The sequence below is a fragment of the Anticarsia gemmatalis genome, chromosome 13 (genome assembly GCF_050436995.1).
Source record: "Anticarsia gemmatalis isolate Benzon Research Colony breed Stoneville strain chromosome 13, ilAntGemm2 primary, whole genome shotgun sequence".
Lineage (NCBI taxonomy): Eukaryota > Metazoa > Arthropoda > Insecta > Lepidoptera > Erebidae > Anticarsia > Anticarsia gemmatalis.
Genome location: NC_134757.1, coordinates 1657862 through 1681405, shown reverse-complemented (window position 1 = coordinate 1681405; position 23544 = coordinate 1657862). Strand labels below are relative to the sequence as shown.

Here is a 23544-nt window from a genome sequence, read left to right as displayed (position 1 = left end):
AAAAACATCTTCCACATAATCTAATTGTATCAATTATCTGATAAACCTTATCAGTACATGTAAACATTACTTCATAGGCACCGATGCTCATCGTTACGGCACGGTTGTTAGTGGTTACCTACGGTTGCTATCGGTTACTCACGGTTACCTCGGGTTACCCAACGACAACCGTTAGCTCGTAACACGTGTGGATAATCGATTGTCTATGGTGGTCGTCGCAGGATGACGAAAGGGGTTACGTGGAAGAAATATATGATGTCAAGTTAGCTTTTTGGGAATTTAAAAACGACGCATTCTTTCTAAAAAATGAATATTTTATTCTTATTAGTTGCCAACGTATTACTTAAATCTGAAGATATTGTAGGTTTTTATACCGAATCTTACATTAAATATTGGTATTGATTACAATAACTGTGCATACTCTAATCATAAAGAAAAGATGATTCAGAAAATTTGTATTTGTTACTTAAAATAAAATAAATAAACCTATTTGAATACAATAATAACACTCTCCAACCAGTTTCTATGATTTGCTTCGAGTAGCAAGATTTACCCTTTTGTCCGATACGGGAACAGTAGCTCAATTCTCTACTACTATCGACTACCGACAACCGAACTGTCATCGAGATATTTTGTATGAAAATCTGATCAGCGCCTCTGACGGGTGTCGTAGGAAACATTTTGGCAGTACATTCTAAATGTCAAATGTCGATAGCTAGCCGGTTGTCGGTAGTCGATAGTAGTAGAGAATCGAGGCACTGAACGTGGGACCCAGTCAAATACACTACCAATGCGTCACAGACAGAATCATGTACCGTAACAACCTGTCTATGTTATTCCAATAACCACTTCCGGCAGGAAGACCGGTATCAATTAAACAATATAAATATTCATAGCATATCAACCATTGTGCTGATAACGGTTGCTGTAACCATGGTTGCTGTAACGGTGCCAGCAACCTACTTTGTGTTATGGTGATGTTACGTGTGTGGCGTGGTAAAGGCTTTGTTGAACTGATTCATTGACCTTAGGTTCTATATGGACTGATAGTTGATATAAAATAGGATTATTGAGCACATAGTTACTTATTTATTACTAGCTGACCCGCGCAACTTCGCTTGCGTTACATAAGAGAGAATGGGTCAAAATTTTCCCCGGTTTTTGTAACATTTTTTATTGCTACTCTGCTCCCATTGGTCGTAGCGTAATGATATATATAGCCTATAGCTTTCCTCGATAAATGGACTATCTAACATTGAAAGAATTTTTCAAATTGGACCCGTAGTTCCTGAGATTAGCGCGTTCAAACAAACAAACAAACAAACTCTTCAGCTTTATAATATTAGTATAGATGGGTATCTGCCAATTGGTAAAATTGCGCTATAAAATGTTACATACATGCATAAATTCACGCCTTGTCCCATAGGGCTAGGTAGAGACTAAAGATTGTTGTATAATATAGTGTCTGGTATAATACAAGCTATTATTATTATACAAATTATGTATCATAACGTCAGCAGTAGGTCCGTATCTTACATGAAGTCTCGTGAGATGAATTTAATCCCATCTGCAATTGTTGTTGACATCACAAAAGTATTCAAAAATCCGTAAAGTAAATAAAGTACATTTTGCTTATTGAAACTCTTCAGAACGCAACAATTCAATAATTCAGTAATCGGAAGAATAATCAGTCAGTTTTGTCATTTATCTAACAGATTTACACAAATAAATCATCCGTTTTCTTCATCTGACAATACAATATAATCTGCTGTAACTTACAAAACGCGCAAAAACCCTTACTAACCTGCAATAACCTTCACTTTTACATGTGCTAATGAACCGCCATGCAAAAGACATCAACGCGCTCCCTGCGCGGGCGCATCTTTTTAGTCCGACTCGAACAATGCACAATAGAGTGTTTCTTGTCTGATTGTGAAGGAAGTATGGGTATTGTGTGGCCGAGAACTGCTAGTATTAGTTCTTCGATTTGTAATACAACAGTTTTGTGCAAAAAATATGTATATTCTCTTAAATATAGACATGTCAATGTGGGTGGTACAAGACTACGCGTTTGCATGCTCTGTAAATTGGCTATATTGTAGACGAAAAGTATGGAGTTTGTGTTTATACTTTTGTAAAAGGTGTTTAAATAAGTATTTAATACTATGTTGTAGTCAAAGTACAGTGACAAACGTATACAAAATTTACAACAACGGAATATTATCCCAACTCCAATTGTCTATTAATTGCACGACGAATAACACTTTTTCTGGTTAATATTTTAATGAAGCTTCCAACTACAAGATACGTTTGAAACATACCTTTCCTACAAATCCATACATATTTGTATATTAGTAGAATTATCTTAGTTAACTTGTACCGTGTTCAGTGTAATAGTTCCGGTACTTATTGGAAAGTTCCACTAATACGATTAGCTTTCCCGCAGTAATGAGTTTAGAACATCACGACCGACAGACGGAATGATTTTGTTATTATTAGTATGTAATGCAGTTGAATATAGTCATTACAGCAAGCAATTGATTTACAAATGAAATATTTCTTTTAACTTTGTAAGTACCTACAAATATAGTACTTGTAGTATACATTGCCAAATTTTATTTTTTTTTCTTTCTTTTTTTAACCCATTACTGTCGCCACTACTGGGCAAGGGTCTCTTGGTAAACGAGAAAGGGGGCTTAGACTCCACCGTGGTGGACAAGTGAGAGTTGGAGACTTCAAAATGTATTATTTCAAAAATTAAAACCGCCATGCAAAAGACATCAACGCATTTTTTGACAAAATATTTGACAATCGCCGTGTATCTATTGTAAATTGAAACCAATTATTTGAAAGACATATATATATTTACAAAAAGCTAATATTTATACTTTTATGTATTTTTTCTAATGGTATGTTTTTATTTTGTTTCAGGACGTGACAATATGGTTGTCAGTACTGTTAGCAGTCATCACATTAGGAACACCAGGTAAATATTAACATAATGACCATCACTAATTTATTTATTTATTTTAAAACTCAATGTACAACAACTTGAATAAAAATATATTATTGTATTTAGGTTAAAAAAAAGGAAATTACTTGTCTCGCCAGAAAAGTTAGAATAATTTCCTTGATAAGATAGAATTAATGTTACCCCTAAACAGGGGGTGTTTTTACAATTATTCTGATTCAGAACGAATTATAAAGAAATGATGTATTTACAAGTATACACGTTGTATTTTTGCACCCCATATTAAAGCTATTGCACTAAAAATTGAGCTTGAAACAAAGATTACGTAGACAATACGGATCAAGGATTCATAAATAAAACAAACACTGGTTGTTAATGAACAACATCTGTTTTCATATACGTTTGATACTCCCACTAATCTCTGTATGTAGAAATCTTAATTATATACGTATTTCTAAGAAACTTAAAGGTGTTGCGTAATGTCAGTTTTTAATACATCCTTCAATTGGTAATAAATATTAAAGATTTTCATTAGAATAGGAAATTGTAAAAACAGTTTCGAGTGTATTAAGGAAGTAGGAATTTAGGGATATTCCAAAAAAACAATGATTAAATATTTCGTATTTTCGAAGATTGGCGGGTACAAAAAGACAAACAGCCAGGTTTTTTTACTAATTTACTGGATTAATGTTTCTTAACACACCTTAATAATTCTTTTGTAAATATCTTTAATGTATGACCATATCTTTTTACTGCACTGATTTTAATTTTTCGATATTCTGGCTATTTTTGTATCTATACTAATATTATAAAGCTGAAGAGTTTGTTTGTTTGTTTGTTTGTTTGTTTGAACGCGCTAATCTCAGGAACTACGGGCCCGATTTGAAAAATTCTTTCAGTGTTAGATAGCTCATTTATCGAGGAAGGCTATAGGCTATATAACATCACGCTACGGTCATTAGGAGCGGAGCAGCAACGAAAAACGTTACAAAAACGGGGAAAATTTTGATTCATTCTCTTAGGTGACGCAAGCGAAGTTGCGCGGGTCAGCTAGTAAAAAATAAGTTTAGTGACTTAGCCATGAAAACATAACGGACAGACTGTCGCATTTATATGTCATGTTTTATAGTTTACATACTTGTAGTTTATTCTATGAGTCTGCCAACATTCTAGACCATTTACTTATGCACATTGTACGAAGGTGATTCATAATCCCAGATCATCTCAAACCAGGTACATCTTTAAATCAAGCCTTAGACATTCAAGAGAATATAACCAAATAAATCTAGACTCACTTTACAGACTCCTACATATACTTAAAAACGACCTTATAGCCATCAACTAAGGTTCAAAATTATTTAACACATATTCGCAGTAATTCGAAAATATTTCACTCGAAAATCAGTCCTATTGTGTAGCTTTAAGATTTCAAATCAATTGACACAGTTAAGTCTTCTTCCTAAAACTTTTTATTCAAATATCATCTCTATGATCTTTATCATACAGTTGACTTTTGCGTGAAGTAGTTAGTTCAAAGAGCCGCGTATACAATGACAGTCGTGAATGGATGGAGGTGCATCTTGAACAATGGGTCATTAGTCCCACACACCTACCACACGCTGAGCAGGGGAACCGAGCTGTGTGGTGCTACGACCTTTGGGAGGTACAGTCAGTGAAAACATTTGCTGAACATTGAATATGTGAAAATTCCTGAAAGCCTATTTTGGCAATGCAGTATTTTACATGACAAAAAGTGCGCCCTATGAATACAATCTGTCAATCCAATGATGAAGTTTTTCAATGACCGAAAATACAGTCATCAAAACTTTTTTTAACCCGTTACTGTTCCTCTGCTGGGCATTATCTCCTACATAAACACAGACAGAGGAATCATATAAGAACTTGATTAGTATTTTTCTAAACGTGGCTTTTAGATATCACCAAAAGTCAATAAATCTTGTACTAAATGACGTTTTGTAATTCATTATGATCTCCAAAACAGATAAAAGAAAATTGGTCCTTCTGTGATGTTAATAAGATACCTCTAGTTACAATTTTTATTAATTTATCTTTAAAACTAAATAACTAGTGAAGTGAATAAACAACAAATTATATGAAAATATAGGTTTATGCAGCGATTTTTGTTCCCGACTGTACACGCGTGTGTTCATGCATAATAAAGCCTTATGCCTGCAAGCTTACATGCGACCTACAGATTATACATGCTAAATACATTCTCTTATTAATGATACTACATTATAACGTGTTGTCTCGCTGCCTTGGAGGTCACAATGCGTCTGCTAATCCTGACTCGATTAGTATTTTGACTGAAAAATATGGGATGATAATGATTTCAGGCTAATAACACAAAAACAGTTTTTTTGCAAGAATAAGTACTGGACTCAGGGCCTTATCCCTTTCCTCGTTTGGGAAGAGACCCTTGCTCTGCAGTGGGACAGAAATGGGATAAAAAAAAGTATTTTGTTGATTCCATATTTTGCGTACGTATTTTATTATCCAGTATAGCTCAAATACAAGTTCTGCAACCTGATCATTTTCATAAATATAATGTTGAAACTGTTGAACAAAAAATTCTGTTGATTTTCAACATATTTCAGTTTAATAGAGATAATTAAAGGAAGTATATATCTATTAATCAAATGCCTGAAATGAATGTTTTTAAGATTCAGTACAGCCAACAACAAAAAAGATCACTTGATATTTAATTGGGTTAATCTGTATTAAAACGAATTTTTACGGTCAACAACCTTTGTCTAATACAAAAAGTAACGGTTTACCAATTTAAATTAAGCGTGACAACACTATCTGTCAACTGTCAAAGTGCAACTGTCAGACACCTGTCAGTGTGTCCAAACACGCAATACTTTACACAGTCGGGTTATGTTGGGCATTGTCGGTAATGTCCGTAATGTGCCGAGACGAAGCCGTGAGGCGGTCGTTAGTCTCGGACGTTTTATGACGACATTTACAATGCAATGTAGGAAATAGTTGTGCTTTTTGTTTGTTTGTATATATTACACGATTTAGAGATTGTGTTACCGTTTCTGTACTTACAGATCTATGTATGATTTCATAGCATGGATTATCGGTACGATTGATTCGTCAGGAGTCAAAAACGACAGAAGCGCAATTTTTTAAAGTCGGCACTGTCGTATATCAAGAGTTTGAGATTTAAAATGTTCTTAAAAGTTAGTTCCAATGGCATCCGCTAGGAGCTCTGATTTATTATTTATAAGTACAATGTTTTTTCTATAGTTAGGGTGCCGTAAGTGGTCGAAATTATGTTACAGAAGGGCAATTTTCATTGCTTACTTTACTTTATCTTTTCGACATTGACATTATCATTATGTTATGCTTATCCGATACTACACGCTTCGATTGTATGAACAAAAATAAGAGTAAGATTTCTTATACAATTCGTTTGTTTAAGAAGTTCATTAAACAGTAACAAGAAACATGGTTTAATAACATAATATAAGCATTGAATACAATCGATATTGGAAACAATAAAAACCAAATCTCACATTTTCAAATTAATTACATCACATCAGACAATCGTGTCGACATCTTATATCAACTGGCAACACTGATGCGTTAGTGTTGCAAGCACCATTAAATATTATATTAAGGTGTTGCCGAATAATAATGTTTTAATATTATTGTATTGCTGATTGACAAAGAGTATCATAGATTCCATATATTTCGTAAACAAGATATAATATTAATAGAAATTGAGGTTAAGTGTTCATTGAAATTGATACAGTATTTAGTGTATTGAGAAATAATTACTATGTGACCACAATAATAATAAGTGTACCTGATCCGAATTCCAGTTTATCACTTCCTATGATATTTATGATACTCAACTAAGAATGACGAAATGAAAATCACCAAAGATGATTTTTATTATTTTGTAGCATTCTATGACTAGGTATATTTTTTTTAATCTATCTAATATATAAAATTCTCGCGTCACAGTTTTCGTTGCCATACTCCTCCGTAACGGCTTGACCGATTTTGATAAAAAAAATTGTGCTTATCCGGTATCTATGAGAATCGGCCAACATCTATTTTTCATACCTAAATGGCAGTGATAGCCGAGTGGTATAAATTGACACCTCCCACACAAGTGGTCGCAGGTTCGAACCCGAGGCAACACACCAATGACTTTTCGAAGTTATGTGTGTATTAAAAATAATTATCACATGCTCCAACGGTGAAGGAAAACATCGTGAGGAAACCTTGCATGCCTAAAATTTGTTTAATACATTATTTGAAGGCATGCAAAGTCCCCAACCCGCACTTGGCCAGCGTGGTGGACTCAAGGCCTAGCTCCTCCCTCATTACGGGAGGAGACCCTTGCTCAGCAGTGGGACATTAATGGGTTTTTATTATATTTTTATTTATTTATAAATGACATTTTTTTTTTATTATATGGTACAACAACGTTTGTCGGGTCCGCTAGTAATATTATAAAATACTTATCGCATTCATGTGGTTGAAACTACGGAATTGCAAAGAACTTCTCTCACATACTCGAAATAATTAGTATTTATAGTTTTCTAAATTAATCTATTTATTTTTGTATAGGAAATAAGCAACCAATGAGTATGATTATAGAGTATTCTTCCATACACAAAGTTTAACACGCTACGCTATAAATCAGTAATATTTTCTCAATAATTTTCCGGTGTGTTGGTCACACTGATTATACGAGAGTCGCCGGGCGGCGCGACTATGCCGTGGACGATTTGATTAAGAGTTGCACTTTCTGTTATTCAATAAGACTAGAAACGCAGCCGTGCGTTACTTGCTATAGGTTTTTCTTTTTCGTTATTAAATATCATAATTTAATATTACGATTTTTCTTTTGAGAGGTCAATTATTCCTATAAAGAGTGGCATTAAACTATCTAGTCACGTTTTTGTAACAGAACAAAGAGAATCGCGAAGGAAGGATTTTGATTCTACCCTCAAGGGGATAAAACAGGGGATGAAAGTTTGTATGAAAATTCTGTCCTAAGGCACAAACCACGCGGACGAGGTTGTAGGCAAAAGCTAGTTCTGTTTAAAATAAACAATGAATTTCCACAAAAACAAATCGATTCTACTTACACTTCTAACAGTTCAATTGCATCTCGTTTACTTCTAATTGCATATTATTCGTAACCTCTGGTAATGAAACACTGGCAGTAAGTAGAGTGAATCAGATCGTGTTACAAGTGCACTGAGATCAATTATTATTGCAGATGACATTTATAAATAAGAGCGAAGTTGAAGAACAATATTGATAATTTGTTTTGTAATGTCTCGTTAATTTCTCAGAAAAATCTTTGTTGTTAAATATTTTTTTTAAACAAGTTTAAAACGAAAGTAATCTTATACTTACATGGTATTGTTTTTAGATTTATACTTAGAAATTTTTTGATTTATTTATAGAGTAATACACACGACCATCAAGTAAAAGTATAAGTAGTAGAAGAAGAAGAAGTAACAGTTACAAAGGTAAAATGCATTATACGCTGTCAACAAAAGCAGATTAATATTTAAATAAAATTGGGAAGGAATCTAGGTAGTTATGCATCCTGCTAGGCCTCTACAAACAATAGCAATAGGTTAGAGAACAATAATCAATGGGTTAGAGTTACGGTGTCAAATGCTAGTTGGTCAATTACTGTAACTTTAATGAGCGCCAAAACTATAACCATTTGATTAACGATTACTTGTTCACTGTTAAGACCATTTATGAATACCATGATTGTATGTATCACGCCATAGCGGATACCACGTGACTAAAACCACATGTATAAAAGCTTTGTCATTTGTACCATAATCCAGTTCTGTTCCTGTAATTGTCTCGGCTTGATGCTCTGCGAGCACACCTTTATTTTAATTAATAAATATATTTTTTTAAATAAAGTGCTGTCCATTAATTTGACTGGCGCAGTCGGGTCGGATCTTAAGTTCGCGTAAAGTTCGTCGTTCCGTACACAAAAATCGGTACTTCGCGGCAACTAACAGCCTGACTAAGATTCGAAGAACTTACAAATTTCGTCAAATACCGCATCGGGCAGCAGCAGCATCTCGCTAACATCGTTCAAGACAGCAACTCGGCATGGGCAGCAGCAGTTTACTGTGAGTAAATCCTTATTCGCACTGTTTCCATAACCCCGTGTCTATCCTTATATATCTAACTGGACCAAACATCGCTAAGTTGATATATCCACTCGTATTTTCGGTCAAAATCGCGGAATCTACGATTAGTTATAGTTTTCACTTGTATTTTTCGACAAAAATCGCGAAATCTACAATTAATTATAGTATTTACTTGTATTTTTCGACAAAAATCGCGAAATCTACAATTAGTATAGGAACGTGTCTTTTCGGACAAACATAGCCGAATCTACACTTAGTTTAAGCGTATATATCGGACAAAAATCGCCGAATATACTTTATTAATCTTTTGCCCTAAAAATAATATATATTTGTAAAAATGGCAACAAATGAGCCAACAAATACAATTCAACTTATTCCTAAGGAAATTCAAGCGATTATCCCACGCTTTGATGGCGACGGGAAATTGTTAAACTTATTTATAACTAAATGTGAATATGTAATTAAGTCATTTAGAGGGGAAAACAATCCCGCTCAAGATATCTATTTATATCACTGCATTACCAGCAGATTAATAGGCAAAGCGGCCATATTAATTAGTGAAAGAGAAAATGTGTTCTCATGGGAGGAGTTAAAAAGATTATTTGTACAGCATTTTGGCGATCCACGCACTGAAGCCTGTATTGCCATAGAACTAGAGAATCTTAAGATAAAACAAGGAGAAACGTATATTGAGTTCTGCCATAGAATCCAGAATATAAGATCATCCTTAATATCTAAAGTCAACCTTTTAACTGACGAAGGCATCAAAGCAGCTAAGTATATTATATACAACAATACCGCGTTAAACGTATTTTTATATAACTTACCCGAGGAAATGCTTCGATTCGTAAGATTGAACAAATGCACCTCGCTGGAAAGTGCACTAAGTGTCGTAACAGAGGAGGTCAATTTCCAAACACAATATCAATCTAAAAATAAATCGAACCATAAACCATTGCAATCTAAACCTATCATACCAACGCCACAAAGTCAATTTAAATTCGGCATAAATAATAATATTCCACAAAACTCTCAGCATAAGACATTCCCTAATCTATTTAATAGAAATAATCCCGTTAATAACCAAATGAGATTCCCTCAGCCTAACAAGTTAGGACAACCTAATCAATTCCGTCACCCGCAACAACAATTGCCTAGAGCAGTTAATAATTATAAACAAAGCGGATTTTTCAAACAAAATCCCAATCAGCAATTTAAATTCGGGATACCAAATCAATTAAATCAGAATCGTTTCCCGCAAAATACAACACCTAAGCCTAACACGGACGTCTCCATGCGAACGGCAGTAAAACAAAATAACATAGACGAATATGAGGATTATGAAACATATAACGAATGTATAGATATGGACGATCAGGAAATGTACGAAAATTACGTAGAGCCTGAGGAAAATGAGGAAAATTTTACCATAGAAGCCTCACCGGACGATCACCGGAAATAATCAATTTAAACTATTCGCAAGCTCATAGACTACCTCATATCGAAATACCAGAACTAGACGCTATTTTCATGATCGATACTGGCAGTACGCGTTCTTTCATAAATCCGGAAAAAATAAATGAATATTTTCCTTATAATACGTATGAAGAGCCTTTTCAGGTAGTTAGCACACATGGTTGTAGCCGACACACGGAAGTAGCAAACATACCGCTTACGGAAACCTTTCAAACAGATCTTACTCATAAGTTTTTCGTTTATAAAGTTGACAAAGACTATGACGGCCTAATAGGTATAGATTTGCTAAAACAATTAGATGCTAACATTGACATGAAAAACCAAATATTACGAACAAATACCACCGAAATACCAATTCTTTATTATGAACACTTTAAAATAAATATTCCCAGGCGTTCTGAAGTCAAAGTAAAATTACCTACAACAGTAGAGAATGGCGAAGCTATTATCCCATTTACGGAATTCTGTTCAGGCGTTCGAACACCAGACGCAATGATAACATGTAAAGATTTTTATGCAGAAACAATCATACAAAACCTCAATAATAAAGACGTTCTAATAACACTAGAAAAACCATTGTTAGTCCACCCATTAACAGAATCACTTAAAGTAACTACGACAAATCATAACTTGAATTATAGTCAAACAAATTCAATATTAGAAGCTAATTTAAACAAGTTACGTTTAGAACATTTAAATAACGAAGAGAGAACCTGTATTCAAAACCTATGTCTAGAATATAAAGACATATTTTATTGCGAAGAAATCCCCTTGTCTTTTACCAACCAAGTAAAACATAAAATACGCACAAGCAACGAGGACCCTATATACATAAGACCTTATAGACAACCTCCAACAGAAAACGAAGAAATTAGGAAACAAGTACAGAAATTATTAGATAATAATGTAATAACTGAATCTCATTCCCCTTGGAGTGCCCCTGTACATCTTGTCCCTAAAAAATTAGACGCTTCAGGTGAACAAAAATACCGAATGGTAATAGATTACCGACGTTTAAACGAAATTACGGTCGATGATAAGTATCCTCTCCCAAATATTACAGATCTTTTTGACAAATTAGGTAAAGCTACGTATTTTACTACGCTAGATCTTGCTAGTGGCTATCATCAAATAGAAGTAGAGCCTTCTGATAGACAGAAAACAGCCTTTACAACCCAATCTGGTCACTATGAATTTAAGAGAATGCCCTTTGGTTTAAAGACAGCTCCAGCTACATTTCAACGAGCTATGGACAATGTTCTTAAAGGACTACAAGGAATGCATTGTCTAGTCTATTTAGATGACATCCTAGTCTTTTCTAATAGCTTACAAAATCACATAGAAAAGCTCAGAAAAATATTCGACAGACTTAGACAGACAAACTTAAAAGTTACATTAGATAAGTGCGAGTTCTTAAGAAAAGAAGTACTTTACTTAGGACACACTCTTTCTAAAGATGGACTCAAACCGAACCAAGATAAAATTAAAGCAGTTTTAACTTTCCCTATTCCTAAAACTCCCACGGAGATAAAAAGCTTTTTAGGTTTAATAGGCTATTACCGTAAATTCATCAAAGATTTCTCTAAGATCACACAACCTCTCACAAATTGTTTAAAGAAAGGTAGAAAAATCGTACATACTCAGGAATTCGTAAACGCATTCGAAAAATGTAAAGAAATATTAACAAATGCCCCACTTCTACAATTCCCAGATTTTAGTAAACCATTTTTATTGACAACTGACGCATCAAATTACGCAGTAGGAGCAGTATTGTCACAAGGCCCAATTGGTAGCGATAAACCAATAGCATACGCAAGTCGAACATTAAATGACGCCGAAACGCGCTATAGTACTATTGAAAAGGAACTACTTGCAATAGTTTGGGCATGCAAACATTTCAGACCTTATTTATATGGTAAAAAATTCATTATACTTAGTGATCATAGACCTTTAGTTTGGTTACACACGTTTAAAGAACCAGGCAGTCGTTTAACTCGATGGAGATTAAGACTAGATGAGTATGATTATGATATTAAATACAAACCAGGTAAACAAAACGGAAACGCTGACGCACTTTCACGTATTAAATTAAACGCGATTGATAAAGATAATATGTCAACCCAAGTAAATTCCCCCGATACAATAGTTATTTCGGACGATGAGGAAATAAGATCAAGAAAATCGACATATTCTATACCATCTGTTGACAGCCAAACTGTCACAGCATCCGAAAAGGACAACTCAACACTTGCTACAGTACATTCTGAAGAGAATACCGACTCTTCCGACTTACCGATATTAGATGAAGCAATCGATACAAAACCAAACCAAATACTTATATATACATGGAATAGAAATGAACTAACTGTTAAAGATCTATCGCGCGACAAACAGAAAGTATTAGAAGTCCATATGCCAATAGATAATTTAGAGATAATCAAACAATTTCTTAAAGAATACATTAGGCCTAAAATCAAACATTTTATTTACTTTGAAGACCATAGACATCGCGAGTCGTTTACAAATATTATAACACAATTGTTTAAAAAGGACTCAATTAAAATATTCGAATGCACTAAGCGTGTAGTTTACGTCGAAGACGAGAATGAACAACGTCAGATTGTATTGAAATACCATAAAGGTAAAACATGTCACAGAGGCATTAAAGAGACAATAGCGCATCTCAAGAGAACTTACTACTGGAATAACCTGCACGAAACAGTCGCGAGCATCATAAATTCATGCGAACCGTGTAAACTCATGAAATACGACAGAAAACCCATTAAACCCGAACTTCAATTAACTCAAACGCAATCAAAACCTTTCGAAGAGATATTTATAGATATATTTTCAATCGAAAACTCTTACTTTTTAACAATTATCGATGCATTCAGTAAATTAGGACAAGCCTTCGAAATCTCAAGCAGAAATACACCGGAAATAATTAGAGCGCTAATTAAATACTTCTCGTTTTACGGAATACCACAACGCATTAGCTCAGATCCCGGAACTGAATTTAATAATAACCTATTGAAGGAAATGTTATCATTCTACAAAATAGACTTACACATAGGAACACCCCATAATCCAAATTCCATGGGTTTAGTTGAAAGATTCCATTCAACAATTACGGAAATATACAGACTAGCTAAGTACGAACGGAAGATAACAGACGCAGCATCCGTCATGACTTACGCTATTATCTCATACAACCAATCTATACACTCTTCAACAGGTCTTACACCTTTCGAAATAGTCTTCGGACATACCGAATCATCGGACGCATTTAACATAGACTTTAATAAACAATATATCCAACAATTAGTCCAAGAACACGCGAAACGTACAAAATATTTATATAAATACCTAACTGACAAAATGATCGACTCTAAAACTAAAATAAAGGAAAAACGTGGTGGTGAGACAAAATTCAACATCAAGAAAGGAGATAAAGTTTATGTAAAAGGCGTTAATATTAGGCGCAGTAAAGATAAACCTCGATACCAGAAAGCAACAATTACGGGCGAAATAAATCGCAACACTGTCCCAGTAAAGACTAAAAACAGAGACACTAAGGTCGCTATTAAAGACATAAAACGTCCTTCACAGGTACATCCTGTCAATGATGACACTAATAATCCAAGGCCGGGCCCTTCAACTTCAACCGATTGAAGACAACCCAGGTATACTCCCTGTGAAAGAAGGCCAAGCATCAGTAAGCTTTTATAATTGGGATATAATTAAAATATTAGACTTAGAATTGATTTGCACTAATTTAGACTATAATATTAATAAATATGATGAAATAAAATCATATATGATAGATAAGTTAAATAATATATATAATTTAGATGGTAGTATTATCGACGCCGAGCTCCAAGTTCAATACATTATGAATCTTACGCTAGAAAAGTATAACCAACTTATTCCAAATATTAGAATGAAAAGAGGTTTAATTAACCCGATTGGTTCTATAATTAAAGCAATCACTGGTAACTTAGATAATCAGGATGCCATTAGATATGATCAATTAATAAATAACATCCAAAACAAACAAAATACGATCATAAATAAGGTGACTTTAATATCTAAGATGATTGACACCTTTGTCAATACAACAAATTCCACCAGAAATAATTTCATTATATTAGAAAAAACAATTGAAGAAATTCAGGAAATTCTTAACAGAACACAATATCAAAGGAGCAAGGAACTTATTATAAATACTTTTAATTTACTTATACATAATTTTCAAATTTTATTAATTAGATTAGACGAAGTCGAGACAGCAGTCGCTTTTAGTAAAATAAATATTTTACATCAATCTTTATTGACTACCAATGAACTGTATAATTTACTAAAGAAAATAGAGAAAACAGATAAAGTTATATTCCCTGTAACTATAGATAATTTAATTAAGATAGAAAATAGTATAGACATTAAAGCATATGTAAAGGGCAAACGATTAACTTTTATCATGTCAGTACCAATGGTTCAGTCGGACACCTATAACTATTTTTCCCTACACCCTTTTCCTATGTATAACCCAAAGCTAAATTTAACTTTCCTTATAACTCCTAAACATTCCTACATCCTTGCGAAGGGATTGAAAACCGTACCATTATCTCAACCTTGTAAGGAGATAGACCAAGGAAAATTCTTATGTCATGAAGATTATATGTCTGTACAAAATGAAGATAAATGCATCGAAGATTTGATGAAATTCTCTACACAAATAACGTCGTGTGCACCAATACCAGTCGAATCTTCCGACGTAAAGATCAAAGCTTTACAACCAGACTCCTGGATAATCTACACCGGAGTTCATACACTGCTAACAGAATATTGTGAAAACGATATAAGCCAACATAACATTATCGGCACATATATCATAACATTGGACAACGATTGTAGAATCGAAGTTGGGAAGATAACGCTGAAGAAACAAACACGTCTTCAGGTAGCATCAGTAACGTTCCGCAGTATGCCGAGCATCCACCTGCCCAACATAGTTCCTCCAAAGGAAACAATGCAGCGCAAGGCGATTAACTTGGATCAAGTAAATATGGAAAACTTGCAGTTTCTTTCCCACGCATTAAAAAGTGAAGTGATAACAAGTGAAAAGCCAATAGACATAGTGAATATACACAGTGTTAGTCTAGGAACTATATTAATCTATGTAATCCTAGTTATAATATTTCTTGTTCTTGTATACCGTTACAGAGGCAAAATTATGTGTAATCAAAATCATCATCCTAAATTTAACAAAAATTTAAATGACGATTTTGAACTTAAGGAGGGAAGAGTTATGCATCCTGCTAGGCCTCTACAAACAATAGCAATAGGTTAGAGAACAATAATCAATGGGTTAGAGTTACGGTGTCAAATGCTAGTTGGTCAATTACTGTAACTTTAATGAGCGCCAAAACTATAACCATTTGATTAACGATTACTTGTTCACTGTTAAGACCATTTATGAATACCATGATTGTATGTATCACGCCATAGCGGATACCACGTGACTAAAACCACATGTATAAAAGCTTTGTCATTTGTACCATAATCCAGTTCTGTTCCTGTAATTGTCTCGGCTTGATGCTCTGCGAGCACACCTTTATTTTAATTAATAAATATATTTTTTTAAATAAAGTGCTGTCCATTAATTTGACTAGGTAGAAAGAACAAACTTAAGCTACGTAAAACTAAGCAACAAATCAATGCTAGTATAGTCACGATTAAAACTTAGTACATTTGCAATTTAATTTATTACTTTTAGGTACAAGTGTACCGTTTAGAATCTGCTGACCCGTAACACAAGCCTACGACCTGAATACGATCAATCACAATAACATTATATCACAATACAAATGCGTATACAAACACACATATCTTTATTACACAACAAACATCTGTTTGGACACACACAATCTTATGATTTCTGGTTTACGAAACATGTGAGAATTCGTAATATTGATGTGTTTATTGAAGTGTTTTCGGGTTAACGTGTTGAAATAAAGATGCGTGTTAAAGTTATTGTTAAATTTGTAGGTTGATGTTATAATTTGGTCAATTGCTGTGTTTGTAAAATCGATTATTGACAGGCTATTTGTATTGTAAACCCCGATTAAAGAAGAATCGTTTTATAGCTTCCGACCTCATAAAAAACGTAATTTTTATTTAATTAAATTAAACACAGTAAAAGGTTATGTAATATTATAGAGGAAGAAAATCTACATGTATTTTTTCAAAGAAGTTAACATAACTTCAGACCTATGTATTTCTTATAGAGAGACTGACAGATAGATAAGATTTACATTACCTATAATAATATATATTGTAACCACCTTGTTCGGAATTAACCAACTTTTTGAACCCTAAAATGTTTTCTCCAGTAGTTTATTTGGACCCGTTCAAGACAAGATCAATTTCGCCATTCATTAACTAAAATATACTAATGTCACATTCTGTTGTTCCAGCATCATCGAGCGAGCCCCGCGTGGTGTGTTACTACACGAACTGGTCGGTGTACCGGCCCGGCACGGCGCGCTTCAACCCTCAGAACATCAACCCATATCTATGCACGCATCTCATCTATGCCTTCGGAGGCTTCACCAAAGACAACACGCTCAAGCCTTTCGACAAATATCAGGATATTGAGAAAGGTAATATTTTTTATGATATCAATTGAAAATGGTAAGAAAATAATTTTATTGCAGCAATAGACAAATATATAAGTTTCTAAAATAGACACATTATATTATTTCTATATCTAAAGCTAATACATTATTGACGATATGTACCGTAAAACGGGGTGAATAGAATTGGCGGGGTGAATAGAAAAAAAATCAGGAAAGTTTTCAAGGCTAATATTTGAGTACTTCTCGTTGAAGAATTTTGTTCAAATTTTAAATGATTACACGTCGATATTACTTCTCTGCGGTGTTATAATTGTTTAAATGTTTAAATTGATATTTATACCCAAAAAATTGCTTCAAAGTCTACCGTCCTTGAATGCCTTAATATCGACCCTCAAAACTTTGGATTTAAAGAGGGATTTCTTTTCTAATGAGTTGTTTGAAGTGTTTATCTCTTTAGGTGTATATTAATTTATAAAGATACAATATTGTTAATTGAAAAAACGTTTTTAAATCTAAAAAATATGTTTAAATCATGGAAATAGTAATTTTTTTGTATAAACGGGGTGAATAGAATCGTTTAAAGGGTGAATAGAACTACAGTATGGGGTGAATGGAAACATAGCAGGGTTCAATAGAAACGCGTAAGGGGTGAATAGAAACAAGTGAGGGGTCAATAGAGATTAATAAATAGGGTTGTCAAAAACTGTAAACAAAATTAACATAAACAATGAAAAATTAATAGTCATTAATCTTCTGAACTTCACAATTATCATTGTATCAAAGTTGTAACGGCATACTACTGCATATAGTATGAAAGTTAGTTAGGTTATCTTGCTTTATTTTTTGAGTTAAAGTAATTATCAACGGTTTTTTAAATTTTTAAACACACAACCTCCCTTTTCAGTATGTTGGATAAGTCGTCTTTGGCAGCCCTAACAGTTTTTCCATTCACCCCTTTGGTCGTTTCGATTTACCCCTATCGCTGGGTGAATAGAAAATGACCATTTTTTAGGGAAATATCGTAAAATTATGCATATTTTTGGACAAATATGGTTTTAGCTCTTTCTTCATGGCGCCGGACATGATATAAAAGAACCCGACAATAAAAATAACAAGTTATTCGCAACAAATTTTTAGGACAAAGTTGAAAATCGTTTCTATTCACCCCGTTTTACGGTACAATCTTTGGTAGTCTGTGTCGGAAAGACGTTCAGTTTTACAATTTCTTAGTAATATTGGTCTCATGTTGGGCGCCAAATACCAAAAAATTATGGGTTACAATTTTATCAAAGAATAACCTTTTCTAATTCCGAAGTAAACCTGTAATCATCAGTGTGTTTTCAATTATTCAGTTTATATTATCTAGTAGTTAAAGTTATTCTCACGAATAACTAAACGTAACGCAAAATATTATGCAACAATTGCAATATACCCTCAATTATTGTTCAAACATCTATGCAGAAACATGATCCGAATATATATTTTTTTTTCTTATAACTAGGTGGTTACGCGAAGTTCACGGGTCTGAAGACTTACAACAAGAACTTGAAGACACTGCTGGCCATCGGAGGATGGAATGAGGGCTCAACCAGGTTCTCGCCCATGGTCGCCTCCAGAGAGAGGAGGAAGGAGTTCGTCAGGAATGCCATCAAGGTAACCACTAATTTCAAGCCTTTTAAAAATTTATACAAATCGTAACATGTGATTTAAAAAAAGCGTAGGTAAAGGATCAATAGGCGTAGGTAAAGGATAATTTAATACAAATTTTATGACTATTTATCTTCACCAGGATTTCGTATTTTCGATGTTGTCTATGCATCCATTACCTAATATAAGGTTTGATGAAGTATATTCTTTGGAAAAATATTACAAAGGTCACTCCATAACCTAATAAAAGTACGTAATGGTTTTACTACTTTCATTCGGAATTCATTTCTTTTATAAAAAACCCCATTAAAATCTAGCTCCATTATAATATAGTAAAACTATTCACACAATAACAACAATTTCTAAATCAACAAATCAACTTGTCAATAAAATCATTCAGCTGTCAGGATGTCCATTTAAAGTAACGTTTGTATAAATAACATTTTCTAGATATTATTACTTTCTCTGTTAGTGATTGCGTTTTCTTAAAGCCTTGTTACAATGTGTTCAGGCATTTTGTAACGGCTGTCGTAAGATAGAGGTGGGAAAACTTATAGTCTATTATTAACTGTTTTTAGATTAGGTTTATAATGCTTTCTATTGCAATGATAGATGACTGGTTTCTTAACCGTGTTGCAGTTTTTAATTATCCTTGAATTACGGTAGTCTTTGATATTACTTTAATTTATTTATTGATTTTCTTTTAAAATACTGGCGTCTTTTAGCAGATTATAATACTTATAGGATAATCATTTTAAATTGCATTAGGTATATTTATAAGCCTATATAGTTAAGTTTGTAAATTCAATTATCTATAGACAGGTAAAACATTATGATACATAAAAAACAAATTGAGTAACCGGCTTCGTTTCTAAATCCATAGTTACTATCGTCAAAAACATCAAAACATATTAACATTTGAGACTTTCGGAGCTACTGACATCTGGCAAATTACTTCACACCTATTTTATCTTCAGTTACCCACACTTCAATATGTTTCTTCTTCTCCAGTTCCTCAGACAGAACCGCTTCGATGGTCTGGACCTGGATTGGGAGTACCCCGCGTTCCGTGACGGAGGGAAGCCTAAAGACAGAGAGAACTACGCCAAGCTGGTGAGGGAACTGCGTGAGGAGTTCGACAGGGAGTCCGAGAAGACCGGGAAGCCAAGGCTGCTGCTCACCATGGCTGTTCCTGCTGGTATCGAGTATATACAGAAGGGATTTGATGTCAAGACCTTGAACCAGTAAGTATTCCTTGAAATTTTTCTATTGTGTAATTATACCAGCTCATAGATGACCAATTTATGGATACATAGCAGTACTTTAAACTGGGTGTCTATTCAAATTGCTTTATATGTATATTATTATGTAGGTCTTATTGACTTACGTCATCCAGGAATAGATCCTACGGAACATAGTACACTGGCGGAGTCTGTTTTACAAAATGCGGGGTTTGTAACAAATTTAAAATATGATAGTGAAAGAATCTATACAGTTGCTTTTAAGTACAATCTACAGCAACAAAACACGACTTGCGCCTAGAAAAGTTACAATAGCGATGAACATTTCTAACATAGATGTTATTTATAAAGTAAACACAAGTACATGTACAATTTCAATGCAAACTAACTTTCGATCCAGGATATACCTTGCAAGTACATCATACTAATCTACTTAAACTTATATTCTTGATGACTTATGCTACTGTTCGTATGTATATCTGTGGACGGGGCCTCCTCCGTACAGAGAACGTAATCTATGGGCCAAGGTTATCATAACAGCGGGTCTTCACGGACATACGGACAATCATACTCGCAGATTATCTTACAACTGGTTTGAGGAATTTTATGTCAATCAATTGACAGTGATCTAATTTGTATAAGAATGTTTGACATACTTATATCAATCTTTTTATAATATATTGCGACTAAATATATGTATGTATCATCATAAAATTAAACTAATAATTTGTTACACTTTGTTTCGTTAAAGTGTATTAAGTGTAGATTAAGACTTTATTTTAAAGCTCTTATAATGGATATAAAAAAATAACATCAATTTCCATTAACATTTGCATTGAAAAACATACATATCTCTATTTTTTTTACTAAGCTGGTAGTTTTTATCCGCAACTTCAAATGGAAAATCCACCATCGTCCCTGTCAAATACGATAAGAGTAATTTTCTATAACTTAATTAAAACGAATAGGTTGTTAAAACAATTAGACAGTACATACTCTAAGCGTGAATATCTTCGAAGAAGTCTAAGGTTTCAAATTCACTTTCCTTGAATTTAAAACCAAACATCATTACATCAGTGTACTATCACTGCATGACATTAAACACGTTTACATATATTTACTAGCTGACCCGCGCAACTTCGCTTGCGTCACATAAGAGAATCATAATTTTCCCCGTTTTTGTAACATTTTTCACTGGTACTCTGCTTCTATTGGTCGTAGCGTGATGATATATAGCCTATAGCCTTCCTCGATAAATGGGCTATGTAACACTGAAAGATTTTTTGAAATCGGACCAGTAGTTCTCGAGATGAGCGCGTTCAAACAAACAAACAAACAAACTCTTCAGCTTTATAATATTAGTATAGATTACTAAACACATAACAAAATAAACATAAAACTTGACATTGTGAATTGCCAAAGAGTACTCAGTGCAAATACTTAATTGTCACATGCAAATGTTGCGGCAACGGTGACAATATGGCCGCAATACTGTCGACAACTAGCGCTTGTACACGCTCCGATATTAGCTCAATGTCACATTGCTTCATGTACTGTGTAGGTGACACGTGTTGGGAAAAAGCTTTATAACATAGGTACCGATCAGAACGCTGATAATATATTTAATTTTAAAAGTATATAAACGAAAGATTTGGTGAAACGAAGCTATTTTATATTTTTGCCATGTTTGAAATCGAATTCATCAATCGCACCTATTATTTTTGATCAATTCCTTAACCACAATACGAAAGGATGTAATAACTGAAAAACAAGCTTTGATGATTTAGTCACCAATAAATATTCGACGGCACAATGGTTAAGAAGGTCGCCATGGCACTACCAGTGCATCGGGAGGTCGTGGGCTCGATTCCCACACGGAACAATTATTTGTGCGATCAACAAATAGTTGTCTCGGGTCTGGTTGTACTTTGTGTCCGTTGTTTGTATGTTTGTAAAAGTCCCCGCGACACAAGAGCAATTCTTAGCGCGGGAGTTGTCCAATATATATAAATAAAATATATATAGTGATTCTCGAGGAAGGTATCAGTGTATAATATGTTTAGGTAAACTCGAGCGGCCAGGGCTGGTCGCTGATATTGCTATACTATTTTAACACAAGTCACACACCTAAAGCTTACTTGCTACACGTATCAGAATGTCACACAACATTGCAATCGGAATGCAAAAGACACGAGTGGTAAAACCTAAAGCGACGTGACGTAATCAAGATCACTCGCTGCCGCTCACATTCTTTACAAATTATACAATTATTACATATTTTATATGGAATTAATTAAATATATTAAGTAATACGTGATGTAAATCGCGGGTCTCGAGGTTCTTGGGTTTACCTCGGGTTATAGGGTTTAAGGAAATTCTCAATATTTACGACTGCTAATCTTTGTCGATCGAGCGGTTCGAATCATCTCTGCTGAAATGTTTGCACTCATTAAAGTACAGTATTTTATTAGAAACTAGCTTTTACCCGCGACTTCGTCCGCCACCTGAATTTTCTCATGAGAATGCGTCATTTTCCCGGGGTAAAAAGTAGCCTTTGTCCTTTCTCGGGTATCAAAATATCTCCATACCAAGTTTCATGCAAATTGATTCAGTAGTTTAGGCGTGATTGAGTAGCAGACAGACAGACAGTCAGAGTTACTTTCACATTTATAATATTAGTATGGATTTGTATTATACTATCCTACTGGAGATCATAAGGCCCCGGGTTCGATTCCCAGATTTGACAAAGTGCTATTGGTCTTTTCGAATTTATATTGGAATGTTTATTAAAAGTAGCCCGTAGATTGGTAGCGGTCCCGGTATATGGCTATAGGCTGGCCCCTATTACATGAGACTAAGATTTTTAATAGCGAAACATAGATCTATTTCATACTCCTCTGGCTACACCTTCAGCTAAAACAGGCGTGATAATTATGTATGTAAAAACAATTAAATCTGAATCCCTTGTTAAGATCCCACCGCTGTGTGATTCACTCGGTCCAATGTTAGTTGTTTCGTAAACAGCTGATTTGAATGTAACACAATGCATCTAGTTAATTCTGTTCTATACACAATGGAGAGCGCGTGTATGGTGGCCAAGTAGCAACCGACCTTGGGAAGGAATTTAGGACATTTGAGCATCCTTTATTTATTTCGAAATAGTATTATATACATTTTAACATGGTTATTATGCTTACAATCAGAAAAACATATTAACTATATCAAGAAGTTACCAACTATTGTAGTATTTTGTTCGCATCGCGCATATTCCAAAGAGCGCTGCTTTTGAGGTTATTTTATTTGAAACTACCATTTATAATTATTTGTTGGATTTATTTATTTCGTTTTTCATTTAAATCATTAATACTTTGCTTTTTTTTTGTATAATTACCCTA

The 23544-nt window shown here is 34.0% G+C and overlaps 1 protein-coding gene across 4 annotated transcripts in view; it reads left to right on the top strand.

The window, feature by feature from the left end:
• Positions 1 to 23544, top strand: part of Cht6 (Chitinase 6) — a 140962-nt gene that overhangs the window by 52710 nt on the left and 64708 nt on the right. For all 4 annotated transcript variants that reach the window (XM_076121353.1, XM_076121352.1, XM_076121351.1 and 1 more), the window contains exons 2-5: positions 2932 to 2986; positions 17100 to 17285; positions 18763 to 18914; positions 19920 to 20152. In XM_076121353.1, coding sequence (XP_075977468.1) covers positions 2932 to 2986; positions 17100 to 17285; positions 18763 to 18914; positions 19920 to 20152 — 626 coding nt within the window. The remainder of the gene's footprint in view (positions 1 to 2931; positions 2987 to 17099; positions 17286 to 18762; positions 18915 to 19919; positions 20153 to 23544) is intronic.